This window comes from Zophobas morio, unplaced genomic scaffold (assembly GCF_036711695.1).
Source record: "Zophobas morio isolate AGI-343-1 ecotype UQ-CSIRO unplaced genomic scaffold, CSIRO_AGI_Zmor_V1 ptg000023l, whole genome shotgun sequence".
In the NCBI taxonomy this organism is placed as follows: Eukaryota; Metazoa; Arthropoda; class Insecta; order Coleoptera; family Tenebrionidae; genus Zophobas; species Zophobas morio.
Window position 1 is genome coordinate 3,438,649 of NW_026972128.1, and position 24,632 is coordinate 3,463,280.

Consider the following 24,632-nt stretch of genomic DNA (forward strand, 5'->3'; position numbering starts at 1 on the left):
AGATCCATATAGACAAGACATAGACATTAAAAGATCGAAAAAAATTATGTAATCATTGCTATCACATGCAGGTGGCATGTAGACGACTAAAACATAGATATCACAGAAATTTAAACATATTTTCAGTATCAAAAAATCAATCAGAGGCAAAATATCACAGATAGAGTCACAAATGAAATTATCACAGACATTTACAGGAATCGTACGGTTAATAGCTAATAAGTCTCCTCCACCTTTGGTATAATTACACGATTTATAATTGCGATCTTTCCGAAAAACGTTATACCTTATTAGATGAAATAATTCTGCATCTTTTACACCATTTAACCAAGTTTCGAAGAGAGCAATTAAATTAATATGAGATGCAGATATTGAAGATAAATAAAAGTTAAAAGTTTTGTACATAATCCTCTAACATTTTTGATAATAACATAATAAGGACGATGAATCACACACAACAGTAGATGAACATTCATTCATTCGTTCGTGAGAGGTAGAATTTACATTTGAAATATCCAGTATTGATTATTGTGATTGCTTTTTGGTACCCAATACCCTGGATTTAAAGTTTTCCAATTGTTTTTTATAAACTACATGGTTGTTATAATCATAGCTGGCATGATTCGAATTAACCTCAAGGTTACTTTTTTTAAGACTATTACAATATACACGCTTTAGAAAATAAGCTGTACATTCTTTAAAAAGATGATGACCAAAACATTTGGGACATGCGGGATTTGTCTGTCTACATTGATGCGAAGTATATGGTTAAAACCTGAACATTTAAAACAGCGACGGATATCAACAGCGTCCCACACCCTGCAGTAATCATAACCAACTAATACTTTACCAGCTTCAATAAGTTTGTGATACATTAATTTATCAACTTCTATTATAATTTACTTTAGTTTATTATGATTATACAGAGGCTTACACTGTTTTAACAAACATATAGAGTTACCACCAAAAAAATTTTTATTACCACATACAAGGTAATCTACAATTGACTCTTCTGAAATATCATTATCAATACCCGAAACTCTTACTCTAGGGTTAAGAGTTGGTAATGTTTTTACACTGTAATCCACTAGGTTTTCAGATTTTTTTTTTTTATTTTTTCAGTTTCATCATTTGTGTTACAATTTATAATAAGACTTCCATTTCTACCTGTTTTCACCGCAGCTATGTCAAGTTTAGATTTCACCGGATCAACTTTATTTATTAAATCTTTTTTTTGTGATGGACACTGATTGTTTGTCGTTTTTTGGTTGAAGAATAACAGAAGATTTTTTACTAACAGCATTAGAGTAAAAGGGCTTACTAGTTGGTTGTTCAACACTTACAGTATTTGGTTGTTCCTTGTCAATTAACTTGTCAATAAATTCATTATGAGATTGAAGTGATTCACTCTGCTTAACTATAGCAGATACACATTTATTCACAAATTCTTTAAGTACATCTAATTTTGATGTACCTTCAAATACAAGAGAAGAATCACAGATAAAACGAAAATTTTCATTCTTACCCAAATTTTTGGTTCAGCATCTTCAGTTTTCAGACATTTGTTATGAACTTTATTGCCACAGGTAAAGCATTTTTGACACAATTTTGAAGATGTAAAACGCAGAGCAATTCACGACACATCTACACACTTCGACCACCACGAACGTTTTTAAAAATAAGTTTGATACTCTACGAGAGACCTTTTTTTCATCATATGGTACTTCTGTTTAAAATACACAATATAAAGAATTCCTGGTATTTCTTTTCTGATGTTCTGAATTTTTGATAACCGAAAACCAGGCGAGCGCTTTTGAAGTAGACTTGTAGTATAAGCAAATTAGTTTGAAAATTAATATTTTTTTATTTATAGAATAACACATATTACAAAAATTTGTTTCAACTTTAAACTCCAGTATTTGTTTTGATCCATTCCCTATAATAGGCCGTCCTAGTATACCCAGACGGAGTACCGGCTTCACACCCTGTGTCACCCACAAAACTGGCAATAGCTACATGAACTGGATCTGAATCGGCATTAATCACCACAGGACCACCACTATCACCCTAAACAACAACATTAGCTCAAAATACAATATGCAAAATGTACTTACACTGCAGGTGCTTTTAACTTGAGATACAGGAGAAGTAGCACAAACCATTTCAGGTCGAATTACGTCTTGTCCATACGTCTCTCCACATTTTTCGTTAGTAATGGTAACCAATTCAACGAAATTCAGGTATTGGCTTATAAAAAGTGAATCTAAGAAAACAAAATAATGATTGTGATCTAAAAACTGTTTTTTTCATTTTCTAACCATCGCTGGTATGACCCCAACCGCTGACCGTAACATCAACGTCGGCATTAAGTTCTTCAGAGGCCAACTTGACAGCAGCGATATTTCCTACACCAAAATTTTACATATTAACTACAGTATATCATTAGATCTTGTGGGTCTTACCACTCAGAGTCAGAGGCTTGTCAAGCTTGATTAATCCAATATCATTCGCGATTAGATCTCCATCATAATCTTCGTGAAGGATAAATTGAGACGCTGTTACAGTTTCGCCGGCATCTATATCAGTGGATCCAATTACGACTTCAGCCGATTCAGCCCTGATAAATCAAATAATTGTTATAGTTTTGGATAATGTACTCTGACTTACCCGTCGACGCAATGCCCAGCAGTTAGGATCCATTCTTCGCTGATTATACTGCCTCCGCAAAACCAAAAGTCGTTTACGTTCAACCCAACTTGCCAAGGAAATTGTCCTTCCGCGGCTTGCTCTCCGTTAATAATTCTGGGACCTGGGAATAATTTAATTATCATTTAATACCTATCTGTATAACAAAAACCGTAAAAGACTGACCATTAAGTTTAAAGGGCGACACCTTGTAAATACCTGCTGGGGAAGGCAAAGCCCAGACTGATGATGCGCACAAATAAAGAAAGGCAAAGCGAAACATTTTTGCTTACTGACTGTTTCTTCTTGATAACCGACTCTTTTATAGTAGCATTTTAAATGATTTTTGTACTTATCACACACCTTTTTTTCTGTAGACATACTTGAGATGTATATCTAAGGGATTGAATTCAATTTAATAGACACACCGCATCCGGCGTGATTTTATTTAAAACGAGATAGTATCTATGATAACATTTTGGATAAATGATTATAAGGATCAAATTAGTTATGCAAATTGCAAAGTTCATCTGCCTGATCAAGGCACTATATACGCATAAGTGCAGCAGTATACTGCAAGTGGTTGGAATGTGGCATATTCTGCACGAGTAAAAAATTGGAGACAGTCCTACGAGTGCAAAATAGCCATTCCAACCCCGTTGCATACTATACTTTTTCTTCGATTACAATAACTGTAAATTGTAATTACAATATTGTAAAAGCAATAATTATTATTGACATTATTTTGCATTTTTTTCATTATTACCAAAATTTATTTTTACACTACAGTTTGAAAAAGAGAAATCTGGGGCCCTACACTCTTCAAAAGTTTCCTGGAGTGATTTTATTCTAGAAGTACCTTCGTTTTGATTTTCATAAAATACGATTTTGGCTATAAAATAAGTCGTCTATGGCAATGTATCTTATAGCAGTTTAAGCTTCTGCATATTATTCAAGAAATGTTTTATTCTTTATTTTTACAATATTTGCACAAAATATTAAAAGTATAGTGTGACCATCTTTACTCTTTCTGCAAATGATTCTTCTATATAAAACTTCACCTTTGACGGTTCCCATCCTCCGTATCGCTTTAATGAAGTAACATGTCCTGCATAAATATAAACGTGCTACACAATACCTGCATTCATCAAAAAAATTGCCGACGTGCGACGAAATGAATAACGAGTATAACTTTGTTGGATTTTCCAGTTTAAAAAAGTTGCAATTTTTATAGAAATTTTTCCGTAGGAGTTAATTCTTACATTTTGACGACTACACTTGCCCTTACGGTAATGTATAAAAAATCTTGAAGGTGAATCTCTCGGGCTTAAAGTTGCATAACGTCGATAGAGGTCGATGGGGTTACACCTTGGTCAAGGTAAGAAAAAATAATAATAATAACAAATCAAAACGAATATTGGAGTTTAAAACTAAAAATGTTTTAAAAGATTTGCTATTCTCTGATTAAACACATTAATATGCATAATATGTTTTTGTGCTACCTTTATTTAATAATTATAATTGCAAAAGCAGTGGTGTTGATACTTATTGCCCAAATGTTTGTCTCCATATCAATCACCAGTTTTAGGATAGTGGAACTTAGGAAATTTTGGAAACGCACTATAGCTGACAAGTGATTATGTTTTGCATGAACTGAGTCGCATAACTTCTGTTAAATATTAGCTCCGGTTATTCTTTGATTGCAGTATTTGTAAACATTTATTAAACCGTGTTTGTAAATAACGATTATTGAAAAATATGACGCGAGGTAAAATGATTTGGGTAGTCGATATTATTGTCTTCAATTTCGGAAAAATTTGTTTTAAACTTTTATCGAAAAGACTTTTTTAATTTAAGACAATCCATAATAACATTAAGACATAAAAATGTTATTAATAATAATAAGTTCTTTCGTGACTATACTCCGCAATTATTTTTAACTAGACAGACTTCTGTTTTAAAGACGTAAGACACAACTTAGTTTTTTCAAGCACAGTTTACTTTTGAAATTCTGATGCAACGTTGGCATGTTACTCCAATTTTCTTGAAATTTATTATCAATTCTTGAAATTGCAGGAAATTGGATACCAAAATTTTATCAAGTCAAGGTAAGAAAAAGTAATAATAATAACAATATTTCTCAAATATAAATAAATAATTAATATAAATATAGTGTAACTACTAAAAAACATGGACAAACATTAACAAAATTTACTATAGCGATACATCAGTACATATTTACATAATGTTGCAATTCGGAGACGATACAAATTTATCAACAGAATTGACCCTTTTCCTGTAAGATCGTAAAACTTTCATAGTGACTTTCCGTGCGCACGCATCTTCAAAACCACGTTGGAAATAGTATCTATCCGGCACTCCGGCAGCAGAGCAAAGGCCTGTGACAACAAACCGCTTTGACAGAGTGCAACCGGAAACACATGCGTAATCTGTCCCTCATTGGTTAATTTTAATTTGGCGCTCCAAAAATCTGACTTCGCCTGCGCGATGTTGTCTCACTCTGTATCATTGGAGTTTATATAATGTCTACTCACTTTGCTTACAGGAAAAGGGTCAATAGTTAGTATGATTGAATAATAAACTTTTCGTGTTTTTTAAAATTGAATGAAGTTTTTGATAGATTTAATCGATTTTGGGAAAATACTGAAAAATTTGCATCCAGAAAAATATAGAAGGCTTTTATTGCTACATATTTTTTAGGTAATAATTTATTTTTTCTTCGCTTGTCGCAATTATGTTGGCCCCTAGTTTTAGTAAATGTATGTCATTTTAGCCTTTCTTGATATGACGTCTTTGAAAAGATAATTAATAACAGGTTTACGGTTGTAAAACTTGTCACCAGGTTCTTTGTGGCCTCATTTAAAGAAATTAAATAAATGTTGGTTATCGTTGTAAAAAAGGTCCTGTCACAGGAAGAAATAACAACATTTCTAGAGCAAGCAAATGATATTTATTTATCAAAATAAATAATAAATAAAAGTAATAAGTATAGAATTGTGTGGGTTGCTTTAATCTTCGGAATTGCTGCGGCCTGCAGCAGCAATAGAATTGTGCGTTTTGGAATTCAATAACATAATGATTGTGGCAATGTACTGAATGTTGCTATGCAACTTTAGGCCCAAGAGATTCACCTTCAAGTTTTTTTATACATTACCGTAAGGGCAAGAGAACAACAAAAAATGCTAGTAACACTTTTTTCAAAGGTTAATAGTTTTTTCTAAAAAGCGTATCGAAAAATCAGTCCCCACATTTTGAGAACTGCGGACGTTGTCTTTTTTTTCTAAGGTAGTTGTGAAAATTCTGGAACTAAGATGATTATTTCCTTAGAAACGATTAAATCTAATTTGTCAAAAATTGACAAAAATGTCACATTTACATCAATACAATAAACACCTTTGAGTTTTAAAATGTTTGATTCGGACGTTTAACGAAATAGACGCGGTTCCGACACGCTAATAAAGGTACCAACGCGGTTGTTAACGGAAATTTCAGAAAACACCACAAACGGCCTCTGAAAACCTGCAGTGATACCAGAAAGAGGGGGTTTTGCGTTTTTCCCCTGAAAAAAATCCCGAAGGAAAACACTAGAAAGATTAGGAAAATCTATCTTTCAGCAGTGTGGTAAATGAAATGTTGAAATAGTTCGTCAACTCAAGCGCAATAGCGCTCCCAGTTTATCTAACACTACGGCAAAAAGGGACAACTCATGGCACCCAACCTCGTGATAAAACTTTTCATCCTCCTCACTACCCTTCGACTTGATTAGTACAGACCCCTGTTTTTCGATATTGAAAAAAGCGGCTATGGTTAACTGTTTGATGAACAAATGAGGACGCTCCACCCAAGATTCGGAGGAGTCTGTAGGACCTAAGTTCGTCGGTCCATATTTCCGAGTCCGGTCTGATCACTCGCCTAATGTGGTCCATTAATGTAACAGCGGAACGGTTGGGAATGTGGGACAACTAACTCCGCTTGTTGATCGTTCGTATACCACTCGTTATGAAAATTGCAACAAAATAATTTGCCGCTTGTAGGTAAAAATCCGAACTTACACAATGTACATGAGGCTCCTGCGCACGAACAAGATGAGCAAACAATCCCGGTGCAAGCCGTGTACGCGAAAGTGAACCGTAGCAAGGAACACTTACTACTGAAATGACAGAAAAACTCATTTTATACGCACTTTCATTTGCCCTTTGTACGATAACTGTTGGGTTTCCTGCCAATTCCCTCATCTTAAACTGTGTTTAGTATCCTCTTTGTAATGGAAGTGATTTCATTATTGATAATAAAAAGGTACCCTTAGAGTACCGAAATCATAGAACGCTTAAGGTATTTTCTTTGTTACTTCTTAATGGTTAACCATCTACTAAATGTTCTTCTTTTTAAGAATTTTTTTAATATTAGGAAATAAAAAAAGATCCTAGAAATAGTCTAAGCAGTTGAAATATTCTCAAAAATCAGGTAAAAATTGGTGTTAAACACTGCTTAGCACTCCAACGTCCAACATTATCTTTTTATTTTTCGATTGTCCAGCAGTTATCTTTTCTTAATAAATTTATATTCTACTTTTGCTTTGCGGAAAAAGGTAGAATACATAGTTTATCAACAAATACAAGAAATGTATTGTATAAGTTAAAAACTTTGTTCAAAATCTTCCAACGATTTTAAAATTTAAGCCAATTTGTTAAATACAATTTTCAACACAAAGAAAAATAACCTTTAATTATAATAAACAAACAAAATGAATAAGCGAAAATAAAAAACAAAAAACGCAAAAACAAAACAAGAAAATTAAAGCAGATGTTGGAAGTGAGCACCATTTGCACGAATACAAGCTTCTGCTCTCCTGAGTAATGAGTTACTGACTCTATTTAATTCTTCAGGATCGTTTCGAATCCGTTCTGCGGCCATCATAACTCCTGCTTCTAAATCTTCTAAATTATTAACTGGAATTCGATAAACAATTGATTTTATATAACCCCATAAGTAGTAATCACAACTGTGGGTCCACCTCATCGAATCCATCTCTCACCATAAACATTCGTCAGGAATTGTCGCACTTGTAAACTAAAATGCGCAGGAGCACCATCGTGCATAAAGTACATCCTTCGTCGAATGTCTAAAGGTACATCTTCCAATAACAATGGCAAATGTGTTTCCAAAAAATGAAAGTAATTGTCTCCGTTCAGTCTTTCCGGTAGAACATATGGTCCTATCATTTGATTACCTATTATTCCGGCCCAAATGTTTAATGAAAAACGTTGTTGAAAGTGCGTCTCGTAAATCGCGTGAGGATTGACATCTGCCCAGCGGTGAGTATTATGAAAATTAAGTATTCCATCCCTAGTAAAACAGCATTCATCTGTCATCAGTATGGAAGAAAGAAATCCGGGAGTTTCATTATTGCTGTTCACTATCCACCGGCAAAAGTTTTGTCTAGGAATGAAATCGTTCGGACTTAAACTCTGGACCCGCTGGAGGTGGTACGGGTACAAAAGAGATTCTCGTAGCGTTCTCCACACAGTCCAGTGACTAACACCTACTTCTCGAGCAATTTCACGCGTACTAGCTGACGGGTCTTCTTCAACACGATTGATAATGTGCTCTTCAATGTTGACCATATCTGGATCTCGACCTCGTCCAATCTCCTGATTTTTAGGTAAAACTGATCCTGTCTCCCGCAACCTTCTACCCACGGCTGAAAAGATTTCGCGATACGGTTGTCGACGCCCAGGAAAACGTTCAGCATACCGTCTTGCTGCAGCTCTAGCATTGCCTCCACACTCCCCATAAACAAAATGCATGTCTACATATTCTTCTATGCTGTATTCTGGCATTTTTTCTCAATGAGTATTACTGACAATGACAGTTATAAATCTAAGAATAATATTTGAAACAATTTGAACAATGTTAGTGTATCTCGGTAACTAAGCAACGATGCTTTTTTTTAACGATTCCCTTGATAGATAGAAAGCAGATTGCCATTCCTAATTTGTTGCTAAGTAACAATAGAAATTTTAATAATGGAACGTATTATTGAAAAATTGGCCTCCATGCAGTTCCAAAACGGTGTGATACTTATTTTTAAGGCGATTTAAAAGAAAAACTATACATTTTTGAAAAAAGTTGTACATAGATTTTAGATTCCTTTTTTTGTAATGCCTTTGCTCTGAAAGTTTGTTGCAAGCATTTCCTAACACCCTGTATAGAAGAATAGATAAAAGATAAAAACCGTTCGGTATAATCTGAAACAAAACTTAAATCTGCCTCAAAGGCGTTTATTGCTGGTTATACAGGGTTAGTCACGAGAGAATGACTTCTGAAAATTATTTTTACGCAACCCAAAATACGAATACCATGTACCACTTGATACTAACTGAATTTAAAATGAAATGCTTAATCCATGATTGCTTTGAGTTTGGCAATCTCATTTTGACAATTGTGGAAAAGAAGGTTACGCGAGTGTCCATGGTGGTACCGCAGCCAGTTGGAGATCTCCGCTGGCGCCGCTAATAAATTTGTCAGTGTGCCTCTTGATCTTTTGCAACCGATTAATTACGAGAAAATTATGTCTAAAAATTCCTTTTACGGCATTTTATTCAAAGGTTACACAACACAAACTCAAACAAGTAAGTAAATAATTTAACTACTAATCTGTTGAAAATGTTGGGCATTTTGGGGGGATGCTACGGCTTTTTTGTAAATGGATGGCCGAAGAAGTCCAGAGGTTGCAGATTTGCACTTCGAAGAGGCTCTAGGTGACGCAGAGATGGCGAATTAACACATGCACATTAGCGGCGAACAACATTGGTAGAGCACTTACGGCTTCAGTATAGCCCAGATTGATCTGACTGTATGTCGTCGATCCAATGGGGCTCTAGAGGCGAGTCAACAATGAAAAAAAATGTTAAAAATTAATTAACGTCAAAGTGACACCGCCAAAGTCAAAGCAATCATGGATTAGGCATTTCATTTTAAATTTAGATAATATCAAGTGGTACAGGGTATTAGTATTTTGGGTTACGTAAAAATAATTTTCAGAAGTAATTCTCTCGTGACTAACTCTGTATAGTACTTACGATTCAGGAGAGGGTTTCTTGTGCAACTTATTTGGGCCCGTTGTCAACAAAAGAATTTACATGCTTAATATCACAATATCTGGTTGACCGAGCTTCACTCGGCTCGTTTGGTAGTATTAGATCAGATTAGGACAGATAAATATGCGTATAGAATGCATTTTGAAGTACACGCGCTAATTAAAAATACACATTAAAAATGAAATTCCTTAAGCAGTCTTTGTTTTAAATACTGATGAGTGACATGTAGAGATTAAAGAATAGAAAACTGGAATTATTGTTTGACATTTATTAAAATCTCATTGTTACCCAAGTTCTCTCTCTGTGTCGTTCTTTTTTTTTCCAAGTTCTCTCTCTCGACTCTAGAAAAAGGTCACAACCACATTCTTACTGCCAGAAGAGTTTCGCCTCTGGTGTGGTTAACATACTGACTTACCGTGCTCTTTTGCGTTATTCCTAATTTCTCAATCTCAACCCTGCTCCCGAATACTTACGAAAGTGTGCGAAATGTTGAGCCCAAAAACTCAAATAACACTGTCCCATCCCGGAAAACGATCACATATTGACTCCGTGGAACCTCTGAAATGAATGCTTGACAACATAACCTCAATTCAACGCACTTTCGTGTGCCTTTTATCCGCTCACTGTTTAGTTTTCCGTAAATTTTCTCACCTCAGAAGGTGAATTTTAACGTCCTCTATACAGTGGAGTATGTTTCGGTACGTACAATTGAAGATAGAAAGGTACCTACGTCAAACGTACTGTCAGACTGTCACCCAAACTTCTCTTATAAAACAATCTCGTGTTCTTGTAGTGTCATCTGATGTTGCCTAGCAACAAATATAATTCACTGCCTGAAAATTGGTGAAAATGTATGAAGCTGTAATTTTCGGAAGTTAAAACTACGATCAATCGATTTCTTGACCCAACCCATATATCTAATAGTACTATATTGCTAGCGCTTCAGAAGTAACATAGAAACGGTGTTCACGGACAGAGAGAGACAGAAGATGTTGTTTTCTGTCTATAAGAGTACCGAGGGTCTGTGCGCATGTACACAAAATAGAAGCGAAAGTACGAAATGTCAAAACGCATCCAGTCACGCTATCCACTACAAATCAACCAAGTACGAGTGCATGCGCAGTACTGTTTGGTACCACGGAGAGACAGAGAGGTCCGATATATTGCTCTACCGTTATGTTTTCGGAATCTTTTGAGGCCTGTTAGCAATATAGTACTATTAGATATATGACCCAACCTGTAAATTTCATCGAAATCGTTAGAGCCGTTTTCGAGAAACCCATTATATATATATATATTTATGTATATACAAACTTTGCTCGTTTAATAGCACAAGTTATATACGACTTAGTTGTGGACATCATACAATACTTGCCGATGTCGTGTAATCCCTCAAATATTGTGTATGAACTCCTGCTGGACCATGTAAGTGCCTCAAACTTCTTCACATGTGGAAATCAAGATCACAGAAGGATAATTTCCCAAATAATTCTTTCCAAATTATTGCCGCCAGTACTAAGTAACGTTGGAAGCACAAGAACAGACCACGATTCTGTACAAACACCATTGTACACCAAACCTATATCTTGAAAAGTGCACAAACTGTAAGATATAGTTATTAAAATAAACGTGCACAAGATATCCTTTGCGTGCATGTCTTTCGATGTAAATACTTTTTTCCCATTTTAGAAAACAGTCAAACCTGGATAAGTGAGAGCTGGGTTAGCGAGAAAACTCTATAAATGAGAGTATTTGCCAGGTCCCGTCATTTTGCCCTCCTAACACCTCTATAAGTGAGAAACATAAACCTGTATAAGTGACAGTCATTTTTCACGTGACAACCTCTTTAAGTGAGATTGTAACTTGTCTATACCTTTATAAGCGACAGTTAAACGTATTTAATATGTGCTATTTATGACTCATTCTTAAATTTCGAGGAACTTTCTATGGGAATTACCAAATGTGCGTCTGTTTTTGTTTTTTTATAGTTTTAGGACCTTACATTGTACATATTCTTCGAATGACCTGTTATTGTTTTGTTATACGTAATTCGAGGAAAAAAAAAATCCAAAAAAACAAGAAGCTTTAAAGGCGTTGGAGACGCTTCACAAGTTTTTTGAATGTGCGGCGGTTGATCAAACCATATTTGATAAAATTTACGAACTTGAAAAACATGCACAAAATGTAAATACAGAATCGCAAAAGAAATTAACAGATTTTTTTAAGTAGGTAACTATTATATTATAATACATATTAAGTATGCATATTAAATATTTATGTTCAGCTATTAATTTAATAAATAATACCCATACATAAACGTATTTTGTTTTGTTTCTAATTACTTACAGATTTACCATATTTTTATAGACCTCTCTAAGTGACCCCTTCTGTAACTCTGTAAGCTAGAAACTCGGGTTAGTGAGAAACCTCTATAAGAGAAAATGAAATGGCGGTCCCTTGAGCTCTCTCTTATCCAGGTTTGACTGTAACACTATTCTCTTTTGACCTAGTCTTGTGATGCCATCATATAGGATCCACGTATTTCAAGAAACAGTTTTATTTTGTTCCATTCGAGGATCAGTAAAATAATTACCGCATATTATTGGTATGGTACTTGCACATGGGAGATTTAAACAGACATAACTTCTCAAAAATCTGTGTTAATGTAGGGATATGGAATATAGCAATCAATTCCCACGTGTATCTAAATCGAATCTTGGAGTATATGTATATGTAGACAAAAAATTAATATGTTCACGTTAAAATTTGATTCTGGGTTCCTTTTCTGACAACGTTTAATCAAAGATATAGGAGAATATCATTTACTAATCGAATGCTTTCATACACGGATTTAGGTGTTTTGACCACTAAATATATTTTTTTTTTCTTGTATAATTCCTCCTACTTGATTAAAATCGTCTACAGCTTTTGCCTCGTTTTTCTCTAGTGCATTCATCGACTCCAACACCCCTTCCAGCACATTCAAGTACAATATTCCCAACCCATTAAATGTCAACATTTCACGGGTAACATCTGACGAAGTCATTGCCGCCTGCAGAAAATTGAAAAATAAGTTTACCGCCGGAATTGATGCTATCCCCGCCTTTTTAGTAAAAGATTGTGCCACCGTCTTTGCTCAACCTCTTGCTTACTTATTTAACCTTTGCATACAGAATGGTCAATTTCCTAATCTCTGGAAGGAAGCTCGGGTGTCTCCGGTGCACAAAAAAGGTGATTACTCAGATGTGTCGAACTACAGACCCATTTCTATCTTGTGTAATTTCTCTAAGGTACTTGAAATTATTCTATACAATAAGATTTACTGTCAGGTTTGCAATTACACTTCATTAGCTCAACACGGTTTTATGAAAGGACGCTCCACGCTAACCAACTTAGTTCAGTTTACACAATTCTCTCTTAGTGCTTTAGACGCAGGTGAACAAGTTGATGTTATTTACTTCGATTTTCATCATGCTTTCGATACTATTGATCACCATATCCTGATACACAAGCTAGAGATGCTTGGGTTTGAACACAAACTTGTTGAGTTGCTGAGAAGTTACATTATTGGACGCTCCCAGCATGTCTCGTTTGGAGGTTTTAAGTCAGCTTCGTACTCAGTTTGTTCCGGCATACCCCAAGGTTCGAATCTTGGTCCACTTTTGTTCGTCTTGTTTATCGATGAATTACCGAATTATATCAACAACAAAATTTTAATGTATGCCGATGATGTCAAAATTTTCAGGATTATAAGGGATGTATACGATTGTATCTCTTTGCAGCGTGATATCGATTTATTACATTCGTGGTCCGACAGAAACAGACTTCAGTTATCTTTAAACAAATGCAAGGTAGTGTCTTATTCCAATAAAAATAATGTACTTCTCACCCAATACAGCATTAAAGATACTACTATAGAGCGGGTGGATACAGTTAAAGATCTGGGAGTTATTTTTGACATAAAACTTTCCTTCACTGAGCATTATAAATACATTGTAGCAAAAGCATCTAAAATCACAGGATTTTTAATCCGTAATTCGAGTGTTTTTGATATAGAATGTACTAAATTACTATATTTTAGCTACGTTAGGTCCATCGTCGAATACTGCTCAGTTGTTTGGTCTCCCACTGATCAATGTCACATACAATCTATTGAAAAGGTACAGAGAAGATTTATGAAATACCTATCTTACAAATGTGACGGTGCCTATCCACCACGGCGTTACCCAGAAGAACAACTGCTCCGTAGATTTAAAATGCAAGCTCTCGCAGTTAGAAGAAAAACCTCAGCTATTTCTGTACTATATAAGGTTATACATTGTCTAGTTGATACGCCTGATTTGCTTGCCGATGTTAGAATTCATGTGCCGTCTAAAAATTTCAGAAGGTTCCAAACTTTTTATCTACCCAAATGCAGGACAAACTACATGAAGAAGACGCCGATATTTTTTATGTGCTGCTCTTATAACTCGCTAGAAGTCACCAACGACATCTTTCATGATAGTCACAAAGTCATGATCAACAAATTGCGACAATTAATTTAATTTAATGTTTTTTTTTCTGTCAATATTTTTGTTATTTTCATGTTTATATATATTATTTTTAATATTATTCTGTAACTGGGCATGGTCCCGTTGAATAATAAATTACTATTACTATTACTATTACTATTACAGCTGTGGGAAACTTCGATTTCATTTTAAATCTTGACTGTACATTTTAAGCTTGAAAAGTCTGACTCTTTAAAATAAATGATATATAATGGGCAATTCTGAATCAAACCTGTTAAATTTAAATGGGGTTAAATTGCAAATTTGCATTGTAACGAGTTAAATTCGTAAATCTGGTTCCCGTTTATTTTTTAACAACCTTTAAATTTTAATATGTTTGATTCAGAATTGACCCTATAAAGTGATTGTTGTTTTTTTATGCCTTACCAACTTCCTTCGTCAAGTTGTTGTAATTTCGCATACAATTCCAAAATGCTTTCAAATTTCTACTTCTTTTGAAATTCAGTGTCACGCTCTAATCTGGCAGCAATTGCAACCACCAGAATTTCAATCTTTTTTCAGAATTTTCTAGAAAGGAAGGGGGAGATAGGCCCACTTTGAAAGGAAATATTCCAGAAAATTGATGGATGGGGTAAAGCATATGCATAATAATATTTTATATTATTAAGGGTTGTACCACTGTAAGTTTGGTTAAATACCAGAAACATTCTAAAATTACAGTCTTATAAATATCAAGTTATAAATTAGAGTAAATAATAGATGCCACCTCTATTTACAAGCTCCAAGATTTCGTGTGTAGATAGATGTTGGATGTCGTAAATGTAAACATTATTATGTTATTATTGCAGACAAATATGTATTGCAGCAAAGAAGACTGTAGATCAGTTTATAGAAACTTTATTCATTAAATGTGTGACTAATTGATTAAATTTGCGAACTATTAACCTTAGTGCTGATGGTTTGAAATTTCTTGAACCATGATGTATTATAAATACAGCTTACGTGGTAATAAAATTTAGGGTGAACCTATACAAAAAGGCACCTCGCGATTTTGTACAAAACTCTGCTACAGCACTCACTGATCACGTTTCTCACCTTCAAATGTTGTGCAAATGCTTCCTTATGCCACAAAAAAAAGATTTAAATGTTCGCCCTATGGTTTCCACACTATTAGTTGCGCCAAATGTAGGCAACCAAATACAGATGCAAAATGATCCACGGAGTAAGATAAGAAGTTCCACGTTTAAGGATATGTTTGTATTGGAGTGCAGGGCGCGAAGCGCCCGTATGTCCATTAAAAACCCGACATTACACCCCCACGTGTTGGTGACTATAAAGAGTTAGGTTATGTTGGTATGTTGGTAACAGCTTCCCATTAGAGTGTACAAATGGGAAATTTAATATTTTTTTGTGGCAAAAGGAAGCATTTGCACAACATTTGAAGGTGAGGAACGTGATCAGCTGTGGTGATCAGGGGGTGCTCTAGAAGAGTTGTGTGCAAACAGTTTGTGCGAACCTTTTGTAAAGTTTTAGCAAATTTAGTAGTTTCACTTCTATAAACTGATTCTGTATGTAACAGTTATTGTCACCCTGCTTCAATGGTGGATGAACTAAAGAAACCGTCCAGACATCTCATGAAAATAGCTTGTTTCAAAGTCTGCTTCGCTAAAATGTAATTTGCACAGTGAAAGATAATATGCATTAACTGACAATCTGTATTTTAATAATTATCATCAACTACAATAACTGTAGACAGTGTTGGGCAGTATCTAGATACTTGTATCTAAATAAAGTATCTAGATATATTTTTGGATATCTACTATCTGTATCTAGATAAAATCGAATTTACGCACAAAATATCTGTATCTAGATAAAAAATTAATGGCGCAGATACAGATACATTTTTTTATTTCACTTGTTTTTCAGTAGTTATTAGTTGAATTATACTAGTAGTAATTTTTGATACTTCATGTTGGTGATTTTGGTCACATAAACAAAAATAGAGATAAGAGGTCCCCCAATAGTGTTCTGTCACGGATATTTTCATATTTTAAATACCATCATTTCCTACATTGTAGCCTTCAGTACTTATACTATAAATATAATCCTGAGGGGTAATAAATCTAAGCCATGGTAAGATGGTATTTTAAAAACCATAAACCACAATTTACTATTCACTGCGTTTTATGCTTGTCGGGACAATGTATTTTATCTGTGTACCTGAGCAACCCGGGTCCGGCGAAGCGATGGCCTATTTGCAGGAAAAATGAAAAAATTTTTCAGTCTTGAATAACTATGCTACAGTAAAATGTTTATTTTTTAAATTTAATACCACAATCTCTTCTTCTGCACCTGTGGAACGGATGTTTAGAAGCGGAAACCAAATTCTGACACCAAGAAAAAATAATTTTGGTGACAATACGTTCGAAATGTTGTTAATTTAAAAAAATTCATTAAACAATACATAAAAAAATACATAAACATGTTTTCAGTTATTTTATTCGCCAAAGCTTCAAAAAGTATCTGTTTTCTTGTATCTGTTATCTAGATACATTTCGAAAAAATACTACGACTTAGGAAAAGTAAATGTTAACGTCTTCTTTCTAATCACTACATTCTGTCTATCTAGAAGTAAGGGTAAGTGTCCATTGGAGAGCAACTCTACGAGAGAGTTCTGATTTTGATTTTATACCATCTTTAATCTTAAGTTGTCATTTCAAATTTCAGAGGTCTATTATTGCAATGAATTCAATTATTACGAAAAAAATACACGTAAAACATACTCATCCGAAATCACTGTCACACTTCGAAATGCGTTCGTAACTGTGGGAGTCGCTCACAAACTCGGAGAAACCAGGTAAAAACGATACGCTTACCCACGTTGAGGGCAGGCCCGACCATGGTTTTACGGGCTGATTTTGGAATTATTTCTCGCAAATGCCCTCTGAAGTGGACATGTGGCTTAATGGTTTCGTCTATTTTAAATTTAAATCAAAATTTCCAGTGTTTCCTAATTGCTGTTAACCTATAAATTGACAGGTGATGGTCTAAAATTGACTGACGGTTAACGGGTAAGTGGCGCCAAAGTGGCGAAATTTTGCGTTTTCTCAGAATCAAAAAAACAATGAAATTCAGGTCGAATGAGCAGGCCGTAGTTAATAGAAAAGAGGTCGTGTATAAAATAGTGATGTTGGCAACATCAACGCGTTCCTTGTACAGTTTGACAGTTACGGTCAAACAATTGTCAAATACAGTGTGAAATAGCAAATAGCTGCAAGCCAACATTATTATTTTAAAAATCAATTTGATACCCTACGAAAGACCTTTTTTTCATCATATGGTACTTCTGTTTAAAATACAGAACAAAGAATTCCTGGTATTTCTTTTCTGATGTTCTGAATTTTTGATATCCGAAAACCAAGGGAGGGCTTTTGAAATAGACTTGTAGTATAAGCAAATTAGTTTGAAAACTAAATATGTTTTTATTTATAGAATAACACATCTTTCAAAAATTAGTTTCAAATTTAAACTCCTGTATTTGTTTTGATCCATTCTCTGTAATACGCCGTCCTAGTATACCCAGAAGGAGTACCGGCTTCACACCCTGTGTCACCCACAAAACTGGCAATAGCTACATGAACTGGATCTGAATCGGCATTAATCACCACAGGACCACCACTATCACCCTAAACAACAACATTAGCTGAAAACACAATATGCAAAATGTACTTACACTGCAAGTGCTTTTAACTTGAGATACAGGAGAAGTAGCACAAACCATTTCAGGTCGAATTAAATCTTGTCCATACGTCTCTCCACATTTTTCGTTAGTTATGGTAACCAATTCCACGAAATTCAGGTATTGACTTATAAAAAGTGAATCTAATAAGAAAGCAAAATAATGATTGTGATACTAAAAACTGTCTTTTTGATTTTTCTAACCATCGCTGGTGAAACCCCAACCGCTGACCGTAACATCAACGTCGGCATTAAGTTCTTCAGAAGCCAAGTTGACAGCAGCGATATTTCCTACATCAAAATTTTACATATTAACTGTAGTATACGGTTACATCTTGTGGGTCTTACCACTCAGAGTCAAAGGTTTGTCAAGCTTGATTAATCCAATATCATTCGCGATTAGATCTCCGTCATAATCTTCGTGAAGGATAAATTGAGAGGCTGTTACAATTTCGCCGGCATCTATATCAGTGGATCCAATTACGACTTCAGCCGATTCAGCCCTGATAAATCAAATACATAATTGTTATAGTTTTGGATAATGTGCTCTGAGTTACCCGTCCACGCAATGCCCAGCAGTTAGGATCCATTCTTCACTGATTATACTGCCTCCGCAAAACCAAAAGCCGTTTACGTTCAACCCAACTTGCCAAGGAAATTGTCCTTCCGCGGCTTGCTCTCCGTTAATAATTCTGGGACCTGGGAATAATTTAATTATCATTTAATATCTATCTGCATAACAAAAACTGTAAAAGACTGACCATTAAGTTTAAAGGGCGGCACATTGTAAACACCTGCTGGGGAAGGCAAAGCCCAGACTGATGATGCCCACAAACAAAGAAAGGCAAAGCGAAACATTTTGCTTACTGACTGTTTCTTCATGATAGCCGACTATTTTATAGTAGCATTTTAAATGATTTTTGTACTTATCACATTACACGTTTTTTCTGTAGACATACTTGAGATGTATATCTAAGGGATTGAATTCAATTTAATAGACACACCGCATCCGGCGTGATTTTATTTAAAACGAGATAGTATCTATGATAACAATTTGGACAAATGATTATAAGAATCAAATTAGTTATGCAAGCTGCAAAGTTTATCTGCCTGATCAAGGCACTATATACGCATAAGTGCAGCAGTATTACTGCAAGTGGTTGGAATCTGGCATATTCTGCACGAGTGAAAAATTTGAGACGGTTCTACGAGTTCAGAATAGCCATTCCAACCCCGTTGCATACTATACTTTTTCTACGATTACAATAACTGTAAATTGTAATTACAATGTTGTAAAATCAATAATTATTGACATTAATTTTGCATTTTTTTTTATTATTTCCAAAATTTATTTTTACACTACAGTTTGAAAAAGGGAAATTTGGGGCCCTACACTCTTCAAAAATTTCCTGGAGTGATTTTATTCTAGAAGTACCTTCGTTTTGATTTTCATAAAATACGATTTTGGCTATAAAATAAGTCGTCTATGGCAATATATCTTACAGCAGTTTAAGCTTCTGCATGTTATTCAAGAAAGGTTTTATTCTTTATTTTTAGAATATTTTCACAAGATATTAAAAGTATAGTGTGACCATCTTTGCTCTTTCTGCAAATGATTCTTTTATATAAAACTTCACCACCTTTGACGGTTCCTATCCTCCGTATCGCTTTAATGAAGTAACATGTCCTGCATAAATATAAACGGACTACAAAATACCTGCATTAATCAAAAAAATTGCCGACGTGCGACGAAATGAATAAGGAGTATAACTTTGTTGGATTTTCCAATTTAAATAAGTTGCAATTTTTCTAGAAATTTTTCTGTAGGAGTTAATTCTTACATTTTGACGACTACACTTGCCCTTACGGGTCCGGCGAAGCGATGGCCTATTTGCAGGAAAAAAGAAAAGATTTTTTAGTCGTGAATAACTATGCAACAGTAAAATGTTTATTTTTTAAATTTAATACCACAATCTCTTCTTCGTCACCTGTGGAACGGGTGTTTAGTAGCGGAAACCAAATTCTGACACCAAGAAAAAATAATTTAGGTGACAATACGTTCGAAATATTGTTAATTTTAAAAAATTCATTAAACAATACATAAACATGTTTTCTGTTATTTTATTCGCCAAAGCTTCAAACAATATCTGTTTTCTTGTACCTGTTATCTACATACATTTCGAAAAAATCGAAAACAATCTGTATCTAGATATTTTTAAAAGTATCTGTCCCCAACACAGACTGTAGACCAATGTAGAACTTATGCTTTGGTTAGCAGAAGTTTCAAAAATCATTCTCTTTAGTGTGGCCAACCATTTTCTTTTTAAATAATTTTACGACTTAGGAAAAGTATATGTTAACGTCTTCTTTCTAATCACTACATTCTGTCTCTCTAGAAGTAAGGCTACGTGTCCATTAGAGAGCAACTCTACGAGAGAGTTCTGATTTTGATTTTATACCATCTATAATCTTAAGTTGTCATTTCAAATTTCAGAGGTCTATTATTGCAATGAATTCAATTATTACGAAAAAAATACACGTAAAAACATACTCATCCGAAATCACTGTCACACTTCGAAATGCGTTCGTAACTGTGGGAGTCGCTCACAAACTCGGAGAAACCAGGTAAAAACGATACGCTTACCCACGTTGAGGGCAGGCCCGACAGTGCTTTTACGGGCTGATTTTGGAATTATTTCTCGCAAACGCACTCTGAAGTGGACATGTAGCTTAATGGTTTCATCTATTATAAATTTAAATCAAAATTTCCAGTGTTTTCTAATTGTTGTTAACCTATAAATTGACAGTTGATGGTCTAAAATTGACTCACGGTTAACGGGTAAGTGGCGCCAAAGTGGCGAAATTTTGCGTTTTCTCAGAAAAAAAACAATGAAATTGAAGTCGAATGAGCAGGCCGTAGTTAATAGAGAAGAAGTCGTGTATAAAATAATGATGTTGGTAATATCAACGCGTTCCTTGTACAGTTTGACAGTTACGGTAAAATAATTGTCAAATACAGTGTCAAATAGCTACAAGCCAACATTATTATTTTAAAAAATCAATTTGATACCCTACGAAAGACATTTTTTTCATCATATGGTACTTCTGTTTAAAATACAGAACACAAAGAATTCCTGGTATTTCTTTTCTGATGTTCTGAATTTTTGATAACCGAAAACCAAGAGAGGGCTTTTGAAATAGACTTGTAGTATAAGCAAATTAGTTTGAAAACTAAATATGTTTTTATTTATAGAATAACACATCTTTCAAAAATTTGTTTCAAATTTAAACTCCTGTATTTGTTTTGATCCATTCTCTGTAATACGCCGTCCTAGTATACCCAGAAGGAGTACCGGCTTCACACCCTGTGTCACCCACAAAACTGGCAATAGCTACATGAACTGGATCTGAATCGGCATTAATCACCACAGGACCACCACTATCACCCTAAACAACAACATTAGCTGAAAACGCAATATGCAAAATGTACTTACACTGCAAGTGCTTTTAACTTGAGATACAGGAGAGGTAGCACAAACCATTTCAGGTCGAATTAAGTCTTGTCCATACGTCTCTCCACATTTTTCGTTAGTAATGGTAACCAATTCAACGAAATTCAGGTATTGGCTTATAAAAAGTGAATCTAAGAAAACAAAATAATGATTGTGATCTAAAAACTGTCTTTTTGATTTTCTAACCATCGCTGGTAAGACCCCAACCGCTGACCGTAACATCAACGTCGGCATTAAGTTCTTCAGAAGCCAAGTTGACTGCAGCGATATTTCCTACATCAAAATTTTACATATTAACTGTAGTATACGATTACATCTTGTGGGTCTTACCACTCAGAGTCAAAGGTTTGTCAAGCTTGATTAATCCAATATCATTCGCGATTAGATCTCCATCATAGTCTTCGTGAAGGATAAATTGAGAGGCTGTTACAGTTTCGCCGGCATCTATATCAGTGGATCCAATTACGACTTCAGCCGATTCAGCCCTGATAAATCAAATAATTGTTATAGTTTTGGATAATGTGCTCTGACTTACCCGTCGACGCAATGGCCAGCAGTTAGGATCCATTCTTCACTGATTATACTGCCTCCGCAAAACCAAAAGCCGTTTACGTTCAACCCAACTTGCCAAGGAAATTGTCCTTCCGCGGCTTGCTCTCCGTTAATAATTCTGGGACCTGGGAATAATTTAATTATCATTTGATACCTATCTGTATAACAAAAACTGTAAAAGACTAACCATTAAGTTTAAAGGGCGGCACCTTGTAAATACCTGCTGGGGAAGACAAAGCCCAGACTGATGATGCGCACAAATAAAGAAAGGCAAAGCGAAACATTTTGTTTACTGACTGTTTACTGTCTTCTGGATAGCCGACTCTTTTATAGTAGCATTTAAAGTGATTTTTGTACTTATCACATTTCACGTTTTTTCTGTAGACATACTTGAGATGTATATCTAAGGGATTGAATTCAATTTAATAGACACACCGCATCCGGCGTGATTTTATTTAAAACGAGATAGTATCTGTGATAACATTTTGGACAAATGATTATAAGAATCAAATTAGTTATGCAAGCTGCAAAGTTCATCTGCCTGATCAAGGCACTATATTCGCATAAGTGCGGCAGTATACTGCAAGTGGTTGGAATGTGGCATATTCTGCACGAGTAAAAAATTGGAGTCGGTCCTACGAGTTCAGAATAGCCATGCCAACCCCGTTGCATACTATACTTTTTCTTCGATTACAATAACTGTAAATTGTAATTACAATATTGTAAAATCAATTATTATTATTGACATTATTTTGCATTTTTTTTATTATTACCAAAATTTATTTTTACACTACAGTTTGAAAAAGAGAAATTTGGGGCCCTACACTCTTCAAAAATTTCCTGGAGTGATTTTATTCTAGAAGTACCTTCGTTTTGATTTTCATAAAATACGATTTTAGCTATAAAATAAGTCGTCTATGGCAATGTATTTTATAGCAGTTTAAGGTTCTGCATGTTATTCAAGAAAGGTTTTATTCTTTATTTTTACAATATTTTCACAAAATATTAAAAGTATAGTGTAACCATCTTTACTCTTTCTGCAAATGATTCTTCTATATAAAACTTCACCACCTTTGACGGTTCCTATCCTCCGTATCGCTTTAATGAAGTAACATGTCCTGCATAAATATAAACGCACTACACAATACCTGCATTAATCACAAAAATTGCCGACGTGCGACGAAATGAATATGGAGTATGTAGCGGAGCTTTCAAAGCGCTCCGCTAGTACCCTCTCGAGGGCGCTGTCCTCGGCAGCGCCGGTATCAACCCCACCAAGCTCACCCCCACTGGAACGCACCCCACCTGTAGCTACTTCATTGTGCAGGTACTCCCACGCATCTCAACCCTGCCTATAAAAGGGCCACCGTAACCACTTTTCAGGGAGATGGAACTCCACCAGCTCCACCTTAAGGGTTGCACTGTTTCGGTCCCCTTCTGGTCGTTTCCAGGGCTGCACTGTGTTACGGTCCCCTGCGCTGCTTCGAGATCTTCACCAGGGCTGCACTGTTTTACGGTCCCCTGCGCCGCTTCGATATTATCACCAGGGCTGCACTGTGTTACGGTCCCCTGCGCTGCTTCGAGATCATCACCAGGGCTGCACTGTGTTACGGTCCCCTGTGCCGCTTCGAGATTATCACCAGGGCTGCACTGTTTTACGGTCCCCCTGCGCCGCTTCAACGACGTCATCTCCAGGGTCGCACTCTCTAGGTCCCCTGTGCCGCATCGCCGACGTCGTCAACTCCAGGGTCGCACTCTCTAGGTCCCCTGTGCCGCACCGCCGACGTCGTCATCTCCAGGGTCGCACTCTCTAGGTCCCCTGTGCCGTATCGCCGACGTCGTCATCTCCAGGGTCGCACTGTCCAGGTCCCCTGTGCCGCATCGCCGACGTCGTCATCTCCAGGGTCGCACTTTCCAGGTGCCCTGTGCTACATACATCGCCGCCGTCATCCCCTACGACGCTCTGAGTCTCAGGAGCCACCACCATCCCCGACGAGAATTGCCACCACTCCGAGAACCCATACCCATATTTTGCTTTGTATTGTTTTCTTATTATCAATAAACCGCTGAGCTACCACAATCTGTCGCCCTACCGTGGGGCCTCGAACAAGGAAGGATACCACAAGTATAATTTTGTTGGATTTTCCAGTTTAAATAAGTTGCAATTTTTCTAGAAAGTTTTCCGTAGGAGTTAATTCTTACATTTTGACGACTACACTTGCCCTTACGGGTCCGGCGAAGCGATGGCCTATTTGCAGGAAAAAGGAAAAGATTTTTCAGTCTTGAATAACCATGCTACAGTAAAATGTTTATTTTTTAAATTTAATACCACAATCTTTCCTTCTGCACCTGTGGAACGGGTGTTTAGTAGCGGAAACCAAATTCTGACACCAAGAAAAAATAATTTAGGTGACAATACGTTCGAAATGTTGTTAATTTTAAAAAATTCATTAAACAATACATAAACATGTTTTCTGTTATTTTATTCGCCAAAGCTTCAAAAAATATATGTT

At 35.6% G+C, this 24,632-nt stretch overlaps 3 protein-coding genes across 3 annotated transcripts; all 3 read right to left on the reverse strand.

Annotated features, from left to right (window-relative positions):
* Positions 1-1,884: 1,884 nt before the first annotated feature.
* Positions 1,885-2,968, reverse strand: LOC135134536 (brachyurin-like). Its single transcript, XM_064063233.1, has 6 exons — positions 2,872-2,968; positions 2,668-2,809; positions 2,463-2,617; positions 2,319-2,405; positions 2,115-2,263; positions 1,885-2,067 (listed from the first exon to the last, which is right to left on the reverse strand). The coding sequence occupies exons 1-6, from the start codon at positions 2,966-2,968 to the stop codon at positions 1,906-1,908; spliced, it is 792 nt and encodes a 263-aa protein (XP_063919303.1). The 3' UTR covers positions 1,885-1,905.
* A 14,811-nt stretch (positions 2,969-17,779) lies between these two features.
* LOC135134561 (brachyurin-like) lies at positions 17,780-18,920 on the reverse strand. The gene is made up of 6 exons (XM_064063253.1): positions 18,817-18,920; positions 18,613-18,754; positions 18,404-18,558; positions 18,260-18,346; positions 18,051-18,199; positions 17,780-18,003 (listed from the first exon to the last, which is right to left on the reverse strand). The coding sequence occupies exons 1-6, from the start codon at positions 18,911-18,913 to the stop codon at positions 17,842-17,844; spliced, it is 792 nt and encodes a 263-aa protein (XP_063919323.1). The 5' UTR covers positions 18,914-18,920; the 3' UTR covers positions 17,780-17,841.
* Positions 18,921-21,340: 2,420 nt separating this feature from the next.
* LOC135133986 (brachyurin-like) lies at positions 21,341-23,808 on the reverse strand. Its single transcript, XM_064062554.1, has 8 exons — positions 23,675-23,808; positions 23,451-23,620; positions 22,307-22,522; positions 22,103-22,244; positions 21,898-22,052; positions 21,754-21,840; positions 21,550-21,698; positions 21,341-21,502 (listed from the first exon to the last, which is right to left on the reverse strand). The coding sequence occupies exons 1-8, from the start codon at positions 23,806-23,808 to the stop codon at positions 21,341-21,343; spliced, it is 1,215 nt and encodes a 404-aa protein (XP_063918624.1).
* Positions 23,809-24,632: the final 824 nt, after the last annotated feature.

What these genes read in the sequence shown, in the direction of transcription:
- LOC135134536 (XM_064063233.1), bottom strand. Translation starts at nt 2,968, where the DNA reads ATGTTTCGCTTTGCCTTTCTTTATTTGTGCGCATCATCAGTCTGGGCT. An exon ending in GCTGGGCATTGCGTCGACGG is followed by an intron (nt 2,618 to 2,667) that starts GTAAGTCAGAGT and finishes TTGATTTATCAG; the next exon opens with GGCTGAATCGGCTGAAGTCG. An exon ending in AAGTTAAAAGCACCTGCAGT is followed by an intron (nt 2,068 to 2,114) that starts GTAAGTACATTT and finishes GTTGTTGTTTAG; the next exon opens with GGTGATAGTGGTGGTCCTGT.
- LOC135134561 (XM_064063253.1), bottom strand. Translation starts at nt 18,913, where the DNA reads ATGTTTCGCTTTGCCTTTCTTTGTTTGTGGGCATCATCAGTCTGGGCT. An exon ending in CAAACCTTTGACTCTGAGTG is followed by an intron (nt 18,347 to 18,403) that starts GTAAGACCCACA and finishes ATTTTGATGTAG; the next exon opens with GAAATATCGCTGCTGTCAAC. An exon ending in AAGTTAAAAGCACTTGCAGT is followed by an intron (nt 18,004 to 18,050) that starts GTAAGTACATTT and finishes GTTGTTGTTTAG; the next exon opens with GGTGATAGTGGTGGTCCTGT.
- LOC135133986 (XM_064062554.1), bottom strand. Translation starts at nt 23,808, where the DNA reads ATGACGTCGTTGAAGCGGCGCAGGGGGACCGTAAAACAGTGCAGCCCT. An exon ending in GCCGCCCTTTAAACTTAATG is followed by an intron (nt 22,245 to 22,306) that starts GTTAGTCTTTTA and finishes AATTATTCCCAG; the next exon opens with GTCCCAGAATTATTAACGGA. An exon ending in TTGGGGTCTTACCAGCGATG is followed by an intron (nt 21,699 to 21,753) that starts GTTAGAAAATCA and finishes TTGTTTTCTTAG; the next exon opens with ATTCACTTTTTATAAGCCAA.